Genomic DNA, 23466 nt, shown 5'->3' on the forward strand with positions numbered 1-23466 from the left:
AGTGTCTGGGATGATGGTTTCTGTACTTTAGTCCAAAATCATTTGGTGATATTTGGGCCTTTACTTTTAATTTAATGCTCCTACATAGCAACAATAGCAACTTTGAATCTGTCAGAGTTTATATGAGTTCCATAAATTCCATGGACTGTTATTGTGGAGTCTCATCAGGTTTTTTCTTTACAACTGCTGCAGAGTTGTCAAAGTTTTGTCAACTATAGCATTGCATAGTTTCATACTGTTTTGCCAAATCTCAGCATAGCATGCCGCAGACACCAGGAATTCACTGAGGTTAAAGATCGCAGCCAACCATTAATAGCTTAAATCTACGAATACTTAAAACCCCTTCTAAAACAAAAAGCTTAGAACTGCCTACTTCCTTAGTTCACACACCAAATATACCTTAATATGCATTAATACACACAGTGGAAACGGTCTTTGCACTACCATAGAAGTTAATGTCTTCTGTACTATTGGTCTTAATGGAGCAACTAATTAATGGCAAGGATAATGAATGGTGCTCCTGGATTGGCTGCTTTGTGGCCATGCTGTTTGAGACGCTATCGGCACCAGGGTGTCAAGTTGCTAATGTTGTCTCCTGTTCTTCACACAGGATGCCTCCATCGCCCACCGCTTTCATCTGATGAGAGAAAAACACCCAGAGAAGTTCAACAGCAGGTTAGTGGATTCGATCTGGAGCATTGATACGGGAGTCCAAACTGCTTTTCACTTCATTTGGAGCACTGTGGAATGACGACTTTCTGTGACTTCAACAGAAACTCGTCACTTCCTCTGTGTTGTCCAGTCGAGATGATGTTCTCAACTAAATATGAAATCAGGCTTCTGGTCTGGAAGTCTTGAGAGTGAAATAAAGATAGGCTGTAGCACATATGACACAAGTGGAGATTTGAGTCATCCTAATAGCACAGAAGTAGCTTTAAATGGCCAGCCATGAGAGCAAGTACATAGCAGTCTAATTAAAAGTTATATAATGTTCCAAGCTGCCTGAGGAAGGTCAGGGCTGAGAGTCACAGTGATCCATATAGAGGATGTAAAGAAATATCTGAGGAAGGACAAGCTGCAGAACATACAGTTACCCTGCAACAATCTGTCACAGTAACAGCTTCATCAAGTCACACATTTTATTACTCTGGTGTTTCAGACTAAACTTAAAAGATATGAAACAGAATGCTGTCATTTCAGATTTCTTGTTAACTCATACTGGTTCCTCTGAGGACCAATAACAAATACTAGATTTCAATATTTGTTCTAAATATTTAATCACTGTAACATATTTCTGTATGTAATTGTATTAATCAGGTGGTGTTAAATTAAACTAGCCCAGACGTTTTTATACATTTTTTTCTGTTTTGCAGAAAAAATAATCTTTACATAAAGAAACGTTCTGTTCCAATTGGTCCACAAAGAATTTTATTTTGGAAATATTTAAAGGAAGTCAGATGTAAATAATCCCCTTACACCATAGCTGCTCACAGTGAGCATCAGTGTTTAACTTAACTTCCTACTTTACATTTAAATAAACAGGAAATCATATAATGGCTTGAAAGACACAGCAGGCCTGTTGATGTTGTTTTTGTAAAATAAATTCAATCATCTGCAAAGTATTATAATTCAGATTAACATTATCACTACACATAGTAGAAAATATCAGATCTAATCAATGCGTGAAGTGAGATATTGCTTGTGTTGATCATTCAACAGACCAATGTACAAAAAGAATAGATTGTCTTTAGCCTCTTGCAGTAGTTTTTGTTTGTTCATGTTTTGGTTCATTTTTAAGTGCAGATTTCAAAAAGGTCAAACTTACTGACATTTTTGTGATTACGTATAATTTGATTGCATAATGAATACTCAACAGAAAATACCGTTTTGAAAATTTAACATCTCTGGAGTTTTCTCCCAACTTTTGCTGTCGATGTTTTGTAGACTTCACATGAGTTTGAAAGGCTAATAAATAGGTCATAAACACAAAAGGTAAGAATCTTCTGTCTATAATTTTAGTATGTTTTAATTAGTTTTATAAACGCACAGTATAGTTCCATCTAGTTAAAGTTATTTCTAAATTAATTACTGTTTTTATTTATTTCAGTTAACAAAAATGTTTTCTCAATTTTATTCTGCTAGCTTTTGTTAACTGTAACAACCCTGGATAAAATAACCAGTCCATTGCTAGGCAACATAGAGACAAACAATCCTGCACCCACCACCATACAAGGGGCAATTAGGGAACCTGTTAACCCAGCAGTCATGTTTCTGGACTGTGGGAGGAGCTGGAGTACCCAGAGAGAACCCACGCATTCACAGGGAGAACAACATGCAAGCTGTAGAAAGACCCAGGTTGGGATTTGAACCCAGGACCTTCCTGCTGCAGGGCAGCAGTGCATTCTACATACAAAGAACACAGATAGATCAATGTTAGAACAAGTTCAGTTCATTGAGCACCAGCTCAGCATTTCAGCAGTTTTGCGGCAGAAAGCTGCTGCTCCAGCTCTTGATGTCCTTCTGCTGACAGCAACACTTTACTCCAGTTCATCACCTTAACTCCTTGGTTCCCAAACATCCCAGCTTCCGACCCACAGGATAGAAAGTAAGAGGGTCATAACTCTGACTCTTAGTAAAACACACAAGGATTTTTGCAGAGTCAGTAAAGAATCAGTGCGATGATAACACAACCAGCATCAACAGCCAATATACTGACCAGCATGTTTCTTTAACTTAGTTTCCGGAGCTGATTTTTTAAAATCTTTTACAACATTTCTAAAATGCATAAGCTTTCATCATTGTTGCTATGTAGCTTAATTTCTAAGGATACCCTAAGACCCTAGACTTCCATATTCATGACCCCAAGTGGGGCCTTGACCCCAGCTTTGGTAACTTCAACCTTAACTGACTGCAGTTACAAAGCGTAGTCATCTTCCAACAGGAGAGTGAAATATCATAGCTTGTTTTGAATGCCGGTGAGTCCCATAGGAGCCTGTTGTGTTCCATGTTGTCATCATGCAAACAACACGGAACACAAAGCATGCTGCTGTTTTCTTCCCAAGTTAATTAGTCTGTGGAAATTAAAGGAGAAGAATGAGACAAGAGAAGGAAGAAGAAAAGGAAAGCTCCGTAGTTTCTTCTTTAGCTCTGAGGGATGAAATCATGACGTGTGTTCTCTGCTTGTATCTGCTAAATGGTTTAAAGATGTGATAAGGAGAATGTGGCTTACTTAACACATGTAACTACACAGATTTAAGATGATAAGCTGCAGAGCTCTGTCATTAATGAAATTGCTGCAAATGTTTACTAAACACACATTATTGACATCGTGTTTCAGAAAATAGCACCAACTGCCTTCTGTACAGTGTTTACAGTAAGCCAACACTGGGCCCATTGTTCTGCCAATAGAGCAGAGAGCTGACGGACAACTGTGACTGTTTTATTAAGACCTGACTGATGTTTTGGCTGGGAACGGTTCCCTCCACTTTGACAGTGGTGTGAACTGAAACGAGTCAGTGTTCAGAAGGAGCAGCTTGTCCTCTGCGGGTGCACATGACAAATCACCTTTGACCCCTGAGAGAGGCCCACGGCTTCATGTAGCACTTAGCTTTATTGTCCTGGCCGTCACTCAGCGCTCCACGCTGCCAGCATGGGGGCTCCTCACAGGCACTCTGCTGCTCTGCTTCTCACCCCCCTCTAGTCTCACCCCTTCCTCACCCAGGGGTCTGTTGGGACAGAAGGAGTGTGACTCCTCACACCCGGCCTGTAGAGCTCAAAGAGCCACTGCACACTAATGACATGTCACATGGAGTCCAGTCTCTGTTTTATACAGCTTCTGACTGCAAGTGAATGCATCAGTTTTAATGGAGGACAACATAGTTTAATATTAAACTGCAGAAAAGTACTTTTTCCCAGTTGTTAATCAAGTACGATAATGATCAAATTTTTATTTTCAATAACAGATGTCTAATGTTCTCATCAAACTTTGGCATATCTGCATTTCAGTGTCTTAGAAAAGTTATGGTTGATAACATCATTTCTTAAACATGCATAAAAAAAATTAAGCCAACTCTCGAGGTATGTTTTTGAAGGTAACATGATGAATACTATTACAACATGATGTAAAGCTCACATAAGTTAATTTTACAATATATTGATTGAATTTATTTGAGTGATGTGATAGGAAGTGTGTTATTTTTCTGTCCATTAGAGCAACTGGAGTTTCTGATTAACCGAATGTGAATTTAATTCCTGATCTTATCTCGTGTCACTTTGTGAACACTCAAAGGTTAGAAGCTAAATATGAAGCTCTGTGATGTTTGAAAGTGGAACAGGAGCATGCAGACTTCCTCCCTCCCTGCACACGTTTAACCCCGTGCTGACGTAGCGCCCGACACAGACTCCTGCTGACGTCCAACATGGGGCGGAAATGTTAGCAGGCCTGACCCGGCAGAGCGGGTGGAGTGACCTGGCGCCTCACCCCACTCCAGACCAGGTGCAGGACAAACACAGAGCAATGTGGAGCCGGCGTCTGGGCAGGAGGACAGACGTAATGTGGCTCTCTGTTCCATCAGGCTGTCAGTGTGTCTGCACAGCCAAGGCTCTGAGTGAAGTGTGTGGAAGACGACCTTCCTGCACAGAAACCTGCCTGAGCTCAAATGTGCGTAACATTTTGTCTAATGTTAGAAAAAAAACAACTAAACTTTACAACGGCTGTTTCCATTAGATAAGAAATGCCATTAAAATCACACATGAAGGAGTTTGTTCACGTTAGAAGTCATTAAACATGCCTCGCCATCATCCATCTATCACTTCCTGTCTTCTTCTTCTTTGTCGCCAGTGGCAACATGTTGATCATGTGACCCCCAAGCGTTCTTGCCTTTGCAACTTAACACTATTGGAGCAGTTGGACTTGAAAAACGAACAAGCAGAAATACAAAAAAGCAATATAAAAAACATAAACATCTCTGCTCTGATAGCAGTCATGGTCAAACAGTAAATATGGTCACATTTATAACGTCAGTGACACATTAATCAATCAATCAATCAATCAAATTTTATTTGTATAGCACATTTCAGCAGCAAGGCATTTCAAAGTGCTTTACATCATTACAAACACAGAAACACAATGCAATATAGAATCAATAATCAAAACAAAGCATTAAGTCAAGTTCCATCAATAAATTTGTAATTGATTACGTTTCAAATACAATACTAAACAGGTGGGTTTTTAGTTGAGATTTAAAAGAAGTCAGTGTTTCAGCTGTTTTACAGTTTTCTGGAAGTTTGTTCCAAATTTGTGGTGCATAGATGCTGAAAGCTGCTTCTCCTCGTTTGGTTCTGGTTCTGGGGATGCAGAGCAGAACCAGAAGACCTGAGAGATCTGGAAGGTTGATACAACAACAGCAGATCTTTAATGTATTGTGGTGCTAAGCTGTTCAGTGATTTATAAACTAACAACAGTATTTTAAAGTCTATTCTTTGAGCTACAGGGAGCCAGTGGAGGGACTTTAAAACTGGTGTTATGTGCTCTATCTTCCTGGTTTTAGTGAGAACGCGAGCAGCAGCATTATTTGTTGTAAACTCTTATGCGCTGACCTCTGAATCTCTGCTTTCCAACGTCCAACGGCAAATAAGCAGAGTTTGCAAATCTCCACTTTGGTCAGAGTTTTTATTTTGAAGCGTTTTTATTTATATAGCCGGGGCATTTTGTCCCGGAAGTATAGTGTTGCGCATTCTTCCTTTGCCCATATATGGAAGACGCTGTGACAGAGCACAGCTGGTTCATTAGCCAGACAGGTAATCAGCAGTTGCATTTAAAAGCAGGTAGATCGCTGAAGAGATCAGATCCCAGGCTGATGATTCCTACAGAGGAGAGATACTTCTAGCGAGTGACGTACAGAGCACCATTGACTGGTTTTGCTTTAAAGAAGGTTGGCCTGCTACTGTTTCAGTTTTTGCTTTAGTTTAGAATTTCTTTCCTTTTTTGGGGTTAGTTATTATTGATTAAAAGTATTTTCTTTTTGGCTAGTTTTGTTGAAGGAAGGGGAGTTTTTATTGTCTAGCCTTTTGGCTTGTTTTAAATAATAAAAAAGGACCTATGCTGTCCCTGGGTCCCAAGCTATTTTATTCAGATTGAGGAGACTAGTGGAAGGGGAGTTTTTCTTTCCTTTGCTGTATCACCAGGGCTTTTTGTGTGAGTGTGTTTTTGTTGGGGAACACTTAGGTGCATTTAGTTGTATTTGTGTTTTCTTATTATTCCTCCCCCAAACAGTCTGTTATTTAATTGGGTTTAATTGTCTCTTAGCTTGAGGTTTCCAGGGCCATCATAGACTTTTGCTTTTAATGTGGTCAATTTTGTATAATAAAATAAACTATCTCTGTCCAAAGGAACTCATGAAATTAATAAACTGTATTTAATTTGCAACAGTGCCTCTGATAATTCTTACAAACATATCTGTGTGATCTGGTAAAAAGAGGATTTAAGGTTCTCCACACATAACAGAAACTATACCCCCAAGGTCACATTTATATTAACCAGAGTTTACACATTGGTGAAAGGCCAAATTTGTCATGAAGTGGGTTTGGTGATGAGCAAGAGTCTCGGTGGAGGCACAGGGTGAAGTAGAAGAAAGGATTTAAAGTGGTCAAAAATCCAGAAAAGCACTCAGACACAACAGAGAGGCAGGTGAGCGACAATAAGACCCGGTCAGGAACCGACCGCCCAGGTGGTTAAATACGGACACAAATAATCAGGAAATGAGGAGCAGCTGGAACCAATAATGGTGAACAACGTGACACAAGGAGGGCAAATTAACCGAAATACAAACACTCAAACAAGATACTCACAAAATCATGTAAAAATCTATTCAGTTTCATATCTGACTAAGGCCTAAACATTACCTGTTGCATAATATAACAAAACAGAAAATGTTTCCTTCCCAGCAATGATTTCTTGTAAAATGACCTTAATGGGAAGTTCTAAATAAATTAGAGCTCCTTAATGTCTTTTTATCTTCATTGCATCACACAAGGTCAGCTGCTGGTCTAGCAGTTAAAACATTTCAGAACGGATCTGGTTGGTTGGATATGTTTTTGTTATTTTTTTGTTTGTTTTTTTCGAAGTACATTCACAGAAATGGCTAATGATGAGCTACTTATTTAATGACCAAGAGCAGCGGATTGGCATGCAGACACTGCTGATGCTGGAAACACGTGTGTTGCCATAACAGCCATGTATACTGCGGGTGCCTCCACCTTGGAGGAGAGAACACAATCCTCAGAACATGAACACTTTCTACAAGTGTCACACCAAACGCCGAACACTTTGGGATTGCAATGTAAACATTTGTTTTGTGTAATATATAACCGCAATATCTTCAGCACAACTGTTCATTTTTCTGTCTCTAATTGTCCTACTTTCTCTTTCACCTTAATGCCTCCCCAGAAAGCTGTGCTGCTGTCAAATCAGAGGATTAGAAGCGTAGTTGAGATCACAATTAGGAACAGTTGTGATTCTTGGCGAGGCAAACTGCCTAACCTCATTAAGCCGCTTCCACTTGAGACCATCTGTAAAAAATGCAATTAGCTCATGTTTTTCCCCGTCTCCTATGCACAGTGAATGCAACAGGGAGGCTTAAGCCATTCTGCCATCACTCCCATGTTTCTGAGACAAAACTAATTCAAACCTGGGGCAATAAGGATCTTCAATAATCTTTCAAAAAACACCCAGTGAGAGGAATGATGCTTTAATCTCTCATTATGACCTTCCAGTGCAGAGCCCCTGGCTGTGGTTAGCCACTCAGTCCCAGAACACATTTGGTCCGTTAGCTTGCTCTGCAGTAATGCCTTGTTGTTGTGAAAACACTGTTCAGGTGCCTTAGCACAGCTTCATTAATCCCTAATGATTAATGAAGCATGACCTCTCTACCTTTCAGAGTCCCCTCAAGCTCCTCCCTTCATGGCTGTTGTGAAATCGGGGTCAGTGAGGTCAGTGAGGTCAGTGATCTAGATTAATTCATATGGACATCAGGTCTAAGTTTACCAAAGGAAGGTTCTGCGTTACATTGGAAACCAACCACAGATGAATGGAGAAACTGAGTCTCACACAGAATAACGGGAGTCATTTCAGGATCATCCAGTTGAAGATTTAAGATTAACACTTCTGTGAGTGAACAACACAAACTCAGTACCTCGCAAGATTTAGTAAACATGTATTCTTTTCGCATATTCTACTTTAAACCAAAAACCTAGGTGTATTTTAACTAGTGCACAGTGGTAAAGTGGACAGAAAATGTTACATTTTAAACATTTTTACAGATAACAATCTTTCAAAATAAGAATTTATGTTTTAAGCTCTCTTTACTTTCTACTTAAGGTGTACTTATATGTTTTAAATTAGTGTTTTATATTTTTGTTCTTACTGAAAAGCATTAAAAATAAAGTCTTGTGACTTCTGCTTGACCTTTGGTAAATGCTAACATTGTTTATGTACCAGGAATCAGTTAGAGGTGATGATGTGTCAGCTTTTGAGTCATTTCTCAGCGGGATATTTTCACCGTTACCAGAAATTAGTGCCAAAGGATAAGAGGAGGAGAACGAGTACAATCTAGGAAATGGTAATTAGTCTTCATATAATCACAGTTTTCAGGCAAGTAAGAAAGGAGAATGTTTGACATTACCTCTGAAGCAGGGATGTCCTGTCAGTTTTTTTTTCCTAATAATAATCACAGCCATTTAAAAACAGACTTTTGCGAACATAAAGTTCTGTCCGATGCTTGAAAATGCTGTGAAATTTTGTGCTTTCTTGTCATTTTTGTTACATAACACTGACGTTCCCAAATCTCCAGTTTTGTATTTCTGAATAGCAACGTACATTTTGTTCACACAAAAACTCAGCTTTTTGCCACTGTCTACGGTGCTTTGAAGTTGACTGGTTTGGTGAAGGTCTAGACTACCAATAGAATCTGTCTGTCCTCTCTGTTTTGATACAACTTGTTGATCACTTGGTTTGTAACGCAAGTTCGCACAGTTCAAGGAAAATTAAGTGAAACCCAAAATACCGATCTTGTGCTTGTGTGTTTGGTATTGGAGGGGTGTGATTGTTGGAGATTAACTCCAAACCTTTTGCGCCGTCTGGCAAAAATTGGATTGGTGCAGATTTTGATGACGATGTGCACGGTGCCATAGACCGGAGACGAAAGCAGTGTAAATCGGGGGTTGCACTTTTACAGTGAGTAAAATATTGTCAAAGATATTAACAGTAAAACATTCCCTAATGGTAAACAAATACCAGTGCCTTAGATTAATGCACAATTCCCTGCCTTACTATCGTTTTCCTGCCCTAAATGACACAAATCTCAAAGAAAAAGCTGGTAGATCTCATTGGAACAGACAACACATCTAGCTGCTGATGTCTGTATGTCCCTGGGTAAAAAACCTGTTTCCTCTGAATCTGGTAGGAGTCCAGAGCCAGAGGAGCCACTCTACTTTGTTTCAGCTTTGTAGAGGGGGGTCAACCTGTCTGTCATTCATTATGGAGCTGCTAATGTCTCCATCGTTCGAACAGCAGAGACCTCCCAGGTCACATGACTCCCCTCCCCCACTGGGCATTCTGAGCTGTCAGAAAACGTGAGATGACCCAGAACCATGACGGGCATCTCTGTGTGACAGCTGTATACTAAATAACATCAGGGTCACAAAGCTGCACATGGGGGCTGAGTCAGGACGGTGGTTTGTCTCCTAACGCACTGTATCTTTTCCTGACCTGCAGAATGAAGAACAAGCTGTGGTACTTTGAGTTTGGCACCACTGAGACCATATCCGCCACCTGCAAGAAACTCAACGAATGCATAGAGTTGGAGGTGAGTCAGAGTTCCTTCAAAACATGAGCAGAGACTAAGTGAAGAAAGAGTGTTTTAAATAATCTGGGCTTGGTTCAGAAGATCTCACAGGGTCTTACGGTCCAGTCCCACCTAGAGCTGTGGATCTGTTCAGGACGGCCAGGCCAGGCTGATGTGATGGCTGGTTCTTTTGCCAAAGGGGACTGAACACAGTCTCTCCTCTGCCTCCTGGTCTACATGGAGCTGACTGTTTCTGTTCAGCTGTAGATGGAATGAACTCGTGGTTCAACGGCCTCATTTTCCTGTCCTTGTTCATCTAAGAAGGCAGGACGCCATTTTGCCAATCTGTCACCGTAATTAGATCAACAATAACAGACAAAATAATCATGTCAGCAGTACTGTGTCCTCACTCATCCGCCTCCATGGGAGTCTGGGTGTGCTTGTTGTTGTCTCTGACCCAGCTGGCACAGGTAGTCCATACAAATGTGGTGCCACACCATGTGCATGACTTGCTCACACTTGCTGTATGAAACGTGTTTGCATCTTCCACCATTTCCTAACAAAGAGCTGCGGCTCTCACACAGTGAGGCCGTGTGCAGCCTGATGAAGGTCAGAATCTGATGGAGGGCCTGAATGCAAGGCTCCAATCGCGCATTTAAATAAATGCGGTCTTTCTTTTTTTCTCTCTCTCCGAGTTACCCACAGGCACATTTATGCTCAGAGGTCCTTGACATTTAATTATGCAGAATAATTTTCCCCCAGAACAGGAGCGTAGATGTGACATGTGAAATCGGTCCAGGTTGCCAGTCAGAGTGCGGCTCAAGCTGCTGGGGCTTGTTTGTGCTCTGTCTGGTATGACATGACACATAAGATCTCAGCGTTCCATGTTAGTTCAAGCCTGACCCTTCATACAGGAGCTGAGTTTACATTACAAATGTGTGCAAAACCTGGTCAGGATTCAACTAATGTCGAATAAACACAATTTCACAATTACAGTGTTTCCATTAAATGTGAAAGCTATTAAAATCACACGTGAATAAGTTTTGTTCACTCGATAAGAAACATGCCATCCCATCATCCTCCTACTACTTCCTGTCTTCTTCTTCAGTGGTAACTGAAGAAGAAGACAGTGGTAACATCCGGTTATTGGTCATGTGACTGGTACGATGTGGAAAAATAAGGGTATCCATTGCAGTTTTGTGAAATTAAACAATTTCGATTCGGCCAAAAATACTCGAAAACAAGTTTTTTTCTAAATTGTCATGTTTCCATTAAGCACATTTATGGTTAAAATGTCAAAATGTGCAATTATATGGTTTATAATCTACCTAGACTATTTGGTCTTTACTGAGACCTATTATATTTACAATTATACCTCAAGGGTACAGAAAACATACCATCTTCACCATTTAAAATTAAAAACGATTATCCCTAACTCTAAGTAATGGAGTACATTTACTTGAACCCTAAGTAAGCCTTGTTTTTCAGTGAAATGATCCTTCTAAGGTATAACTCTTAGATTGCACAGTTCTGGTGACATGCTTCAGGCACTGATGGACACAATGACAGCAAAAGCTCCACTTTATTGGGAACAGTTTAATCTAGGTCAGACAGGTCAGGGTCAGGTCTGTGTGTTCAAGTCAGGCCGATGGGGCGGTTCCAGTCCTCAGGGTCCGACTGAGGACTGGAACTCGTGGCTCAGTCACAAGTTCTCTGCTTCGACAGAGGGGTCGAAGCGAGAGAATCTGAACCCAGGTGGGGCAGGTCAGGATGGGGATGTGACGCGAGGCTGACGGTCCGAGGAGAAAACAGACAGTGATCCGCAGACAGCCTGAAGATGTTACAGTATTTTCTTTCACAACAAGCTGACAGTGTCCAGGAGGAAGATCTGACCTTATATGGCAGCAGCTGCAGATGAAGGTGATGATGGTCAGGTGTGAATGGTCACAGCTCAGCAGCAGCTGTGATATCTGGAGCATTTCTGACCCACTCTGATTCACATCAAGACTTCAGTTTGATATATATATATATATATATGGTTGTTCTCAGAGAAATTTTGTTTCCAGTGGTGGACAGTAACAGAGTACATTTATTTGAATATGATACCTTAGTACATTTTTGAGTATCTTGACTTTACTTGAGCATTTATTTTTTTGGAGAATTTATGATTTATCCCTCCACTACATTTCTAGGAAGCCTGTTGTTACTCGTTCCTTTTGGGTCAGCGTAGCTTTGTTCTCTGCTGTTCCTGTTCTCCTTTACGGAAATGCAATTATCCACACACTGTGCTCCACACAAGAAGATGGACCAATCACAATCACCTCTCACACCTGGGATTTGGAATTACATCATTCTCATTAAGTGTGGCAAGCTTCTTAGCTTGATGTTTGTAGACTTCTGTGTCTATGTTGTTAGTTATAGATACTGTTGTTGTTTTTGGGGAGAAAAAAAGGGTTGTTTTTTTTGGAGTGGGGATGGGCAGAGTGGTTCTACATGGCAGTTCATCATCAGGTGATTTCTGCAACTTAGAAGGTTCTGTGAAAACACTGAGGAAACTGTCATTTACTGTCATTCCTGCACTTTATATTTTATATTTAGATTTATATTCATATTTTATACTGTATTTTATTTTATTCTGGAGTCACGTCACAACATTGGAAGCTCAAAACACTGTCCTGAGCCGTATGCAACGAAATTTCGTTCTGTATACACCCTGTGCATGCAAAATGATAATAAAGTCAGTCTAAGTCAGTCTAAGTCTAAGTCTAACAATACAGTCATGCACTGATAATAGAAAATATAATTTAGACTTTTGAATACTTACGTATTTTCAAAAGTACTTTAGTATTTGAGTAAACCTTTGATGGTGCAACTTTTACGTATAGTCGAGCAATGTTGATACGGCTATCAATACTTTTACTCAGGGAATAATAATCATAGTATTATTGTTAATAATAATAAAAATAATGAAATGTATGTATACACACTTAACATGTAAATCTCAAAGTGCTACAGAATGACAATAAAAATATGAACAAATGAAAAAATAATAATCCGACTCTGCAGTACTTTGGTATACAGAGGAGTTCCTGAGCAACTCAAGTGTCCACTGTAGAATAATGTAGTCTATGGTTAAACTGCTGCTGGTGTTTTGATGTGTTGCTTTGTTTTCCAGATGGTGTTTTAGTGCCTGTTGGTGATGTTTTCCAATATCTGTACGACCGTTTTGACAATGGATTATATATTTGTCTGCTTCATTAGCTATAATTTAGACAGAATTAAAATGTAACTGCTTAGTACATTATGTTGTTTGCTGGCCACCAAATAAATGCATTAGGAGGATTTCCATTATAGAATTTCTTTAAATCAGTTTTAGACTCTGGAGCTGTTTCCTCATCTAGCACAGAACGGAAAAATAAGCCTTCGATTATGAAAATGAATGTGTCGTATTTCTGCCTCCGCAGTGTGACGGGATCGTCCTGGACCTCAGCAATACATCCTTAGAGGGCATCGCTATTCTGAACATTCCCAGCATGCACGGTGGCTCCAACCTGTGGGGAGAGACGAAGAAGAGGAGGTCCTACAGCCGAATGAGCAAGAAGGTTGCAGACAAGATGCCCAGCAGCACCGTCACAAACCCTAAACAGCTCAAGTTCTGCGTTCAGGGTGAGTCACTGAGGGCGAAGTCCAACATGGCGGCTGGGACTCACTTCACTCTAACTATAGATTTCAGTTAGTTTATGTTAAAAAACAACTCCTCTCAATTTCATCTACAAATCTTCAACAATTATCAACAGCAAATGCTAAACGTTTTGTTATTGGTCGATTGACACCAATCAGACCTCAATACACACTAACGCTAACATTCAGTCACAAAAGCAGAGCTTGATTCTGTTTGAAACCTCTTTTAATTTAAATAGAAATATTCCTCCTGTCGGGTCTTGAATAAAAGTTTCCAAGCAATGAAGAAATCATCAGTAAATGCAGACAGTTAGTCAGATGTAGAAGCTGGAATGTCAAGGTGATTAAAAGAAAAATGCTGAGCTGTTGCCAGGAAACTAAGATACAAGAACACCCATCATCTATAGGCCATATTCATCAGACAGTAATACAACAGCCTCCTGGAACAGGAAGTGATGAAAGCTGATGTCCATGAATCTATAAAATAACCTCCAACGCTGCGTCACACGACAGCGTCCTCAGTAAACAGTAGGTTACATAAGAGGCTGTGTAAACAGAGACGCGTTTTCTGCTTTGCTGTTCAGACCTGCCTGTGGAAAATCCACCAGAAAATGTATTTCTAGCTGCCTTTCTAGCAGTAAGTAGAGCAGTTTAGGTCATGGAACAAATAAATCAAAGGATTAGGTTTTGATATTAAAATGTGGTAAGAATTATTCTATTTATTTTTGTTTTTGTCATTTTTAACCGTTCGATTAGGAACACACAACACGGGAATAAAAACAACAAAATCTTCCTGTCAATGGCAAGAACACGTGTAGAATGAAAAAAATGTAGGCAGAAGCATGTGTGTTTTTTATAAATACAGAATCATTAAAAATCAAAGCAGTAGATTATTTCCTGTATATGTTTCTAAACATATCCCCAGCTAAAAGAAAACATGATCAAACCTAATGGTATTACTTTAAGACATTATTTTTACATTAAAAGTCCAAAAACACAGTTTTAACTCCTACCTACAATTATTACACACCTGAATCCCTCTAACAGAAGTACCTTTATGTTTAATATTCATTATGATCTTTAATCTTTTAAATTAACCATTCGCTCTTAATTCATAATTTGTTTCTTTAATTGTGAACCACTTCTGTATTCACCTTGGAAGAAGTTTATTATTGGCTTTGCTCATAGTCAAAGTTCATAGTCATAGTTCTGAGCTCTACTAAATCATAACATTTTATGCAAAACTATGAAGTTTAGAGCTGATGGTGAGACTATTAAAGAATCAAAGTATTAATCTGGAGACTGGAGGAGAGCACAGAGGTTAAAAAAATAACAATTCTAATATCAACAAAGGAAAATATTTTGTTTTATGTTTGTTATTGCTTGCTTGGCACCAATAGCACGTGTCATGACCATGTGCTGCAACCACAACAGGCAGATTTTACACCACTAATTGAGAACAGGCACAGCCTATTTTCATGTGCATGTCTTGCACAACATGTCATAAACCATCTTATAATCGGTGGTTTTCAACCTTTTCATTGACTTTTTATTGATTTTCACAATAAAAAAATCGGAGAGGCTGCTGCAGCTGTGGTCAGAGCAGCTGAAACATCGGCCATTAACTTTGACTCAGTTCAAAACAGAGTGCTAACTTTATAAAGCAAAAGAGTAACTTTATCTGTAAGATTTATGTCAGTGGAAAAAAACTGGAATCTTATGAATAGTTCAATATATAACAGATGTATGTGTGGTTGTCTTGGTGTTGGTTTAGACTAACTTAACCCATCCCTCACTCCATTTATCTTTCCTTGGTGGCGATACACTGCTGATTTCTTTAGTTGTGTTTTCTGCTCCACAACCTGACAGTTTAATTTCCATAATCCTTTACTCAGCGTTGGCGATATGTGTGTGTGCGTGCGTGTGTGTGTGTGTGGTGGTGGGTTTCTAAAACGGCGGCCATCATTGCAGCTTTCAGTGGGAGTCTGCATTTGATGGCCACCAACAATAGAGAATAACCCTCTCCATGCTCACACCAAAGATCTGTCACTGCATCTGCATTTCAGCCGAGTGTACAGAACCTTGTTTCCATGGAGACGATAGCACGATGCCAAGGCAGAACCCAGAGTAGAGGCAGTCTGAAAACAGTTAGAGGAAGGGTGAACTTCATAAAATAACCTGTTGTTATTGATTGTTTTGTGCTCTTGCTTGAGCTCACTGTGGTGTTGGCAGCTTTAAAGCAAAACAGCACAACAGAGAGTTTAGAGCAACATCTTCTGCTTTTAAAGTCATATTTTTTCATTGGACAGCAGGGATTGTTCAACAAGTTACTGTGAAACCAGTTTCTCCACTCTACAGAAATGGGTTTGGGAAATTACTTCACTAAAAATCCTTCCATCCATCCATCCATCCATCCATCCATCCATCCATCCATCCATCCATCCATCCATCCATCCATCCATCTATCCCTCCCTCCCTCGCACACCCACACCCACACACACACACGCGCAGACCGACCGACCTTCCCTTGTAGGGTCAGAGGGGAGCTAGACGTCCAGCAGGACACAGAGCAACACAAAGACACACAGACAAACAGCCAAGCATACGCTCCACTTAGACATCAGTTAACCCAACAGTCATGTTGGCAAACTGCATGCAGTTTTCAAATGTTTTGCTGCAGAACAATAATGCTACCGACTGCGCCATTAGTTAAATATCCAGTAGTGTGGACTGTTTCCACCTGCCTGCCCTGACTGTAAGTCTAAATCAGTTTTGGCAGTTCAATAATTAACCAAACACTGAGGTTAGACATATTTTCTGTTATGACTGTTTATCTGGTTTGAACTAGAATGGATGTGTAATAAAAACAGTTATTCTTTGCCATCCATTTCCAGAATAGAAGTTATATGTTCAGATTTTACTCTTCATTCTTTGTCATTTTCCTGCTTTACCCTGAAACCTCTGGCACTTTGACTAGGTATTCAGAACAGAAACCAGTTCATCTAATGGTGCTTGTAAGAACCTTTGGTGTTGTTGACTTCATTAAGTTGCTGAACCAAGTTTGAATTCCTGACTTAATTCCAAGACAGAAGCTTCTAAATGAAGGAAATCTGAACTAACCTCTCTTTTCTGTTTCTCATAAAACACTAACTGTGTCTCCATTGATTGTAAAATTGCACAAATTGGAATGACAAAAATAAATTTGCTTAATGGAAATGCACCGGGGGGGGGACCAGAAGCAAAATTATTGTATTCGCAAAACTGCAATGGATACTTTTTGCATCACAAGTCATATGATAAAGAGCCGAATGTTACTAACGGTAAAACGGGTGGAAAACTACGACCATGAGCTGCAGCAAAACTTTCTGCTGTTTCTTGATTATTATCTAAAACTAGAACTAAGCGGGTTAAACTGGCCTTATTCAGATTAACTTCCCTGCATATAAGTGTGTCTTGATTCTCCCCAAACTGGATTAAGTGAGTGATTGTGATGGAATCTTTTCTGCTCCCTCGGTTTGAAAAGCCTCTCATGGTAGTGGTGTGTTTCTGGTGGAAAGCCCGTGTGGGTGCTCTGTATCCGTGCGTCCGCGTGCCGCCATGTTTATCGTACCGCTAACCGTTTATGGCAGCTGCTTTCTCTGGCACTATAAACTAAAGCTTTTAAATCCATTTGCTGCAGATAATGCAATCAGCTCGAGTCGCAGGGAGAATGAAAGAAGCTCCAGGCACTCCTGACCTCACAGCCTCTCTGCTTTGGGTTTGCTCCACACAGAAAACAGGAAAGTCCAGCCTCAGCATCTGTAGCATTATATTTAAATACACCCACCATGAGGCTTTCAAAGGAGCAGCAATGAGCTGAACCACAGCAGAGTTTCTTGGTGTGTTTGCAACGTTTCATGGAAGTTTGTGAGATGCAGCAACTCGAGGAATTTCTAAAAATATGATACATTTCTATACTATTTCTGCAATCTTTGAAGGTTGCAGGGGACTGGAGCGACACACATACACACTCCGTGTTCAGTAAGCTAACATGCATTGGACAGTATTTTGTATGATGGAAATGTGTGAATGTGAATGCACTGAGAGAAGTTGTGAACTCCACAAATAAAAGCCCCAACAAGGATTTAAACCTTAAGATGTTTTTTCTGAAAAATTAAGCTATGATGCAAAGTTGATTTGAATTTTTCTTACGTTTGTGATAGAGAAAATATTTTCATAACAACTGAAAGTAACATTGAAAAATAATTCCATTTTTATGCTCAACTAATCTGGAGCAAGCTTCCTGGAAACTGCAAAACGGCCGAAACACTGAGTTCCTTCAAATTAAGGCTAAAAACCCAGCTGCTTAGAGCTGCCTTGGAGTCATAATAACTGGAACATTTATTCATATATTTGATGTGTATTTGCTTAATAATGTTGATGATGGATTTTGAGAAAATAATGCATATTGATTGTTCCATCATTGGTTACTGTATTGTGTTTAAAGCTCATTGAACCACCTTGCTGTTGAGATGGGTTATACAAATAACACTACATTAACTTGTCTGTGGTAGATAAGTTAATCTACCACATAAATTATTTTATTAAAATAATAATTGTATTTATTATTTATAATAAATAGAATAAATATAAAAATATTTCTTTTATTTATTATAAAATAAATAATTGCTCTCCTTTAAACTCATTTCTTGGTGCTGCAGCCGTTCTGCTCATCGTCTCCTCCCACCTCTGGAGTTACGACCAATAGGGTCACTCCATTTTTTTTCACCTCGTGACTGTAGACTATGATGCGGTTGTGTCCGTACATGGTAAAATCATCGTGGGCAAGTGGTGTTATTGGGGTAGGCTCATTAGCCAGTGCTAAAGGCAAAGCTGTGTCATGATTTTCTTTGTGCTGTAGAAGACTCTTCAAAATTTGCTGCAATCAGGCCATGTTCAGAGAGCTCAGCGGGTCTTCATCCATGTAACAGGATGTCTTGCATACGTCCTCTGATCTGCTCACACTGTGCAGTGCTAACAAATGCCTCGTTGCCTCATTCACATGAGCAAACCTCCATGTGAAGAGTCAGCTGAAGAATGAAGATGCTGACCACAATCAGCACTGCTGAACCTTTTCTGTTCATCCTTCTACTGGTGACGTTTTTAATCCCTTCTTTATAATCCATCCAAAGAAACAAAAACTTGGATATGAATACTGTTTGAAAAGTAACAGCGTTTTATTTCCTTGTTTACCTGGTATTGTGAGCAGATGTGAATCGTTAAATTTAAAAAGTGAGACTTCTCATTGTTTCACACAGCTTTTATCGTGCGCACCGGTTTCCTTCCATCTGTATTTCCTTCGGTCACATTTTCCAAGCTTTTTCTGCTGCAGATGAAACGATAAGAGTTGCAGAAAAATAAAACATGGGACGACATCACACTAGCTGAATTTTATTTGGCCATGTAATTGCAAAATTTGACTATTTGAAATTTTGTTTTATTAGTAGAAACACGGCAATTAAAAAAAAAAGTTTTTTTATTTAAAAAAAGTTTTAGTGTGTTTTTCTGTTTGTATCAAAACAGGTTAATTTCACATTAACCAATTAATTATTTATCTTTTTTTCTTATCACATAAGTCACATGATCAACAACTGGCTGTTACTACTAGTGCAAACCATGAAGATGACAGGAAGTAGTTTGAGGATTGATGAGACGGCACGTTTTTTTCAATGACTTAAAGCATGAACAGTCTTACTAACGTGTGATTTTAGTTGCATTTATTTGATAGAAACACAGGAATTGTGGGGGGGGGGGTTCACATTAGCAGAATATTCATAAAGTTTTGTGTCCATTTGTAATGGAAAAACCGCTAACGTCTAAGAGATCTTCACTGAAAACAGACCAGCCACCATATTGGCATTATTCAAGTAACTGGCTTGAAGTTAACGCAGAGGGTTAGTAGATGTTGGCAGAACTGATGATGTTGTAATCACCAGCCAGCTCCGCCTCTGCACATGTTTTTATGGTAGGACACACACACACACACGCCCACACACACAGCACTCCTCCACTCTGTCTCCTCCATTTACACAAGTTTTTATTGTAAGAGAACCAATGTTAACATTCTTAGAGGATTATTTTAGCTAGCTTCCTTCTTCTCTTCATCCTGATGTTCATTTCTCTGGCATAAAAGGCTTCAATAGCTCATAGAATTACTCATTCTAGATTCAGACATTACACACATCTTAAAGTTGTTTTTCTATTATTATTTTTCTTTTTTTTTAAATGCCAAAACATACTCACACATATGTCATAATGTAATCAAGCATTGACACAACTCTGGTGCCTTGTTGAAAAGAACTGCAGTCATTGTAACATTAAGGAGGAGTCACTCAAACAAATTTCTGAAAATAACAACAGAACAAGTCACACAGGAAGTGTATTCAACCACATACTGTATGTGAATATATAGGAAATATGAAATGTGTTAGTTTTGGGAGTTAGTGAGAAGTTAGTTGTTTTCTCGTTTAAATTTTTCTATCTCTTTTTCAAACCTACTGAATCTTCTAGGAAGAACGGCAGAAAGATGGGAAAAGAACTGGGTCTTATGGATTGTTCAAGAATTTTTTTTATTCTTTTGCAAATCTGACATGTTTCTTTACTGCTCTTCTCATCAGACAAGTGCACCCAGATGCTGTCGCGTTTTCTTTGACACCGACTGGTGATGGAGGTACAAACGAGACCAACTGCATTGGTTGCATGAAGACTGGAAGCAGTTTGAGGCAAATTAGTTACAGTAGTCCACAGGGACGTCTGCTGTGCAGAACTGTCCAGTGATCTGGTTTTCTAATGTGTCAACAGAGTTTACAGACGTCACAGAGTGTGTGTTCGCTGTGTGTGTCCGGAAAGCAGTTTGAGTGAATTCATGGTGTCATGAGTAATCGGTAATCAATCCAGTGATCAGAGTTCTGGGGTCCGGTTCTGACGGCCTCAGTGCTGCTGGTGAAACATGCCGTCTCTGGGACATTCTGTCTTCTCTTGGTGACTCATTTCTTTTCTCTGTCTTCTCCACCCTCACCTTGCCTTCTTTTGCTCCTCCCTCCCCGCTTGGCTCCACTAAGCCCCGCCCACTCTTCCTAGCAGCACTCCCACCGAGTCGCACAATAAGGGAAAGCTATTTCAGTCGGGTTCCATCAGGAAGCTGTGTATTGTTTTCTCCTCACTCAACAGAAACAGCAGAACTATAATTACTCTGATCCTCCCACACCCGTGTGTGTGACCAGGAATAGTTGTATGTGGAACTGCTGTGTGGATGGTGGGAAAGTGATACGGCCACTCAGTTACTGAGTTGACATCCTGTAAGAACGCCTGATCATTGCTGTCCACTTGGGTCTCATTAGCTTAGGCATTTCTGAAAGACTCTTTAATTTCACCATTTCTTTCTCTCCAATGTGGAAGAATTCTGCCACCGATGTGGGCTGAGGTATTTCATCTCCGCAGCAAGTGGCGCATTTGGTGTATTTCAGTCCTGGATCATAGTAACACAGTGTTCTTTGTCACGTCGCCAAGTGCGCTCCCCTGTACCTTTCCCTCTGCCAGGGCTGGCAAGGTGAGTTGCAGCTCTCTCTGACCATCTGCTGGGACTCGGACCACCCTGAGACAATAACAGGCAGGAGGAGGAGGAGGACGACTGTGGGTGGAGGAAGGATACACAAATATATCTGCTCATAATTATAGACTAACACCTCATGCTGAGGCACAATGAAAGCAGCACTGAGCTCTGAACTTGACTCAGCTTTCAGTTTCTAATTACAGGCCTTGTTTATAATAGCTCGTCACTCGGCTGAGCACCGAAAGGATGAGTTTAGACTAAATCAGCAAACCTCGTTTGAATGGTGATTTGATCCTGGCTTATTGTACTGTCACTCTGCATTCTCTGGGATTAAAGATGAGACCTTACTTTGATCAGTTTCAAATCAAGGATGTGTAACTTGCAGCTCTGGATAAAATGAAGAGACCACTGCACTGAACCCCATTGAAATCTCATGGTTATTCCACCAAATATTGATTTCTGATCTCTTTGTGAGTTAAAACATTATTGTTGTCTCTCAATGAATATAAACTTGTTATCTTTGCATTATTTGAGGTCTGAAAGCACTGCACAGATATGGAGGAGCAGGACTTTCTAATGCACGCTGGAGTTCATAGAATTAAATGAAAGCACAAACAGAATTACATCATCTGCAAATAAGAATGGGATCATAAGGTGCTTTCCTTCACTATGCCTTGAGATCCTGTGTAATAACTTGTCATATAGGACTAACAACAAGTTTCAGCTCAAACCCAAACTACTGTAGAAGCAAACTTGACTTTGCGCTAAGAATGTGAACTCAGGTCAGTTGGGCGGTCGTTCAGACAGATGGTTCGTCGTTTAGGGACTCAGGCGGTTGGTCAGATTGGTGGTCATGAGGGGGCCGGACCGTCGGTCAGTTGGTCGAATAGACGGTCGGTTGGTCAGATTGCTGGGCAGTTGGTCAGTTGATTAAAGAGACAGTCTGGTTAAACCTCTAAAAATGGAAAATTCCAATGAAGTGAGCTCTCAGTTATTTCCTGTACTCCTTTTTTATTTTAAGTGTTCTGAACTGTTGTGTGTATATTTATTTTATCTTATGCGAGATAAAAGGTTTTGTGAATATGCTGATGTAAACCATATAATGAGACATTACCCACAGTGGGTCCTTTACTCAACAGTAAGAACAGTACAAAACTTGGTATTTCAGTTAAACTGCAGGATTTTGCATCAACACTTGGAGTTAGTCCTTACTAAACTCTTGGTCCACTTGACACTTTGACCTTTTTTCTTCACCTGTAATCAAAATGAAGGACATGTCTGATTTTTGAGCATTACATTTTTAAAAACCTGATTCCTGTCTTAAAAAAGAACACATAGTAAAATCTTTTTTCTATATTCTGTTTTCTATCTTTCTATACAAAAATATAGAAACATTTCAAACCTGAAGAACATTAAAAGCAAATTCCATTTTTTTCATTTTCTCAAAGTCTAAGTAAAAACCAGAAAGCATAATACTCTGTCACATCTCTGTGTTTCTATCTTTTCATTTAGCTTTAGTAAATAATGCTGCTGCATTTTCCACCAATGTTATGCTGTAGCAGAAACATTTGATCATCAGCCAAGCCTTGCTGCCACAGATGGTTTTCACATGTAGAAAAATTCGCCAGCATGTTCCTTCCAACTCCACATATTATTGCTACTCTGTCACAACAATAATCAAAGAACAACCTTAGTCCTGCTACATTATGCAGAAGCTCCGTCTGCGCTGTGGATGATGACTTGACTGAATCATATCCAGCCTGACCTACTTTGTGACTCAGTCAAGGCAAGATCATTTTAAGAAACATTCATACACAGGGTTATTTAAAGTGCTTTAAGGGCAAAATAAACACCTGATGTATGAAATATTCAAACAGGCCATCACCTGAAACAAATACAAAGTGACACAAAATGTCAATTTTAAGCAAATAGAAAGCTAAAGCATGACAGAAGCGACAAAGCGATCTTCTACCTGCATGGGAAAGCTGCAGTAAGCAGTAATGTTTTCAGTCCTGATTTAAAATAACCAGCAGTTTCTGTCATGACTCATGCTTTCCCTTATTTACTTCCTTCCCTAGGAATAGTGTGAAGGGAACTCTTATGACCGGAGCATTCTGCACAGTCCAGAGCCAAACTGTACTTTGGCCCAAGCAATCAGGACTTCATAGAATATTACCAACATTTTTGATTCAGTGCTATGACTTAAAGACTGGTGACTTGGTGTTGACTTCTTGTTTCAGGTGTTGGTCAGGACTACAGCAGGGTGACTAGCAGCAGTTGACTGATTCTTTACAGAGACCCATAAAGATACCATTACAATAACTCATCATACTGAACATAAAAGCCTCACCA

General features: G+C 39.7%; 1 protein-coding gene across 3 annotated transcripts in view; it reads left to right on the forward strand.

Annotated features, from left to right (window-relative positions):
* dgkg (diacylglycerol kinase gamma) overlaps nucleotides 1–23466 on the forward strand; it is a 121315-nt gene that overhangs the window by 83890 nt on the left and 13959 nt on the right. For all 3 annotated transcript variants that reach the window (XM_023336820.1, XM_023336821.1, XM_023336822.1), the window contains 3 exons: nucleotides 611–675; nucleotides 9773–9863; nucleotides 13307–13508. In XM_023336820.1, the coding sequence (XP_023192588.1) occupies nucleotides 611–675; nucleotides 9773–9863; nucleotides 13307–13508 (358 nt within the window). The remainder of the gene's footprint in view (nucleotides 1–610; nucleotides 676–9772; nucleotides 9864–13306; nucleotides 13509–23466) is intronic.

Source organism: Xiphophorus maculatus, chromosome 7 (genome assembly GCF_002775205.1).
Source record: "Xiphophorus maculatus strain JP 163 A chromosome 7, X_maculatus-5.0-male, whole genome shotgun sequence".
Classification (NCBI taxonomy): domain Eukaryota; kingdom Metazoa; phylum Chordata; class Actinopteri; order Cyprinodontiformes; family Poeciliidae; genus Xiphophorus; species Xiphophorus maculatus.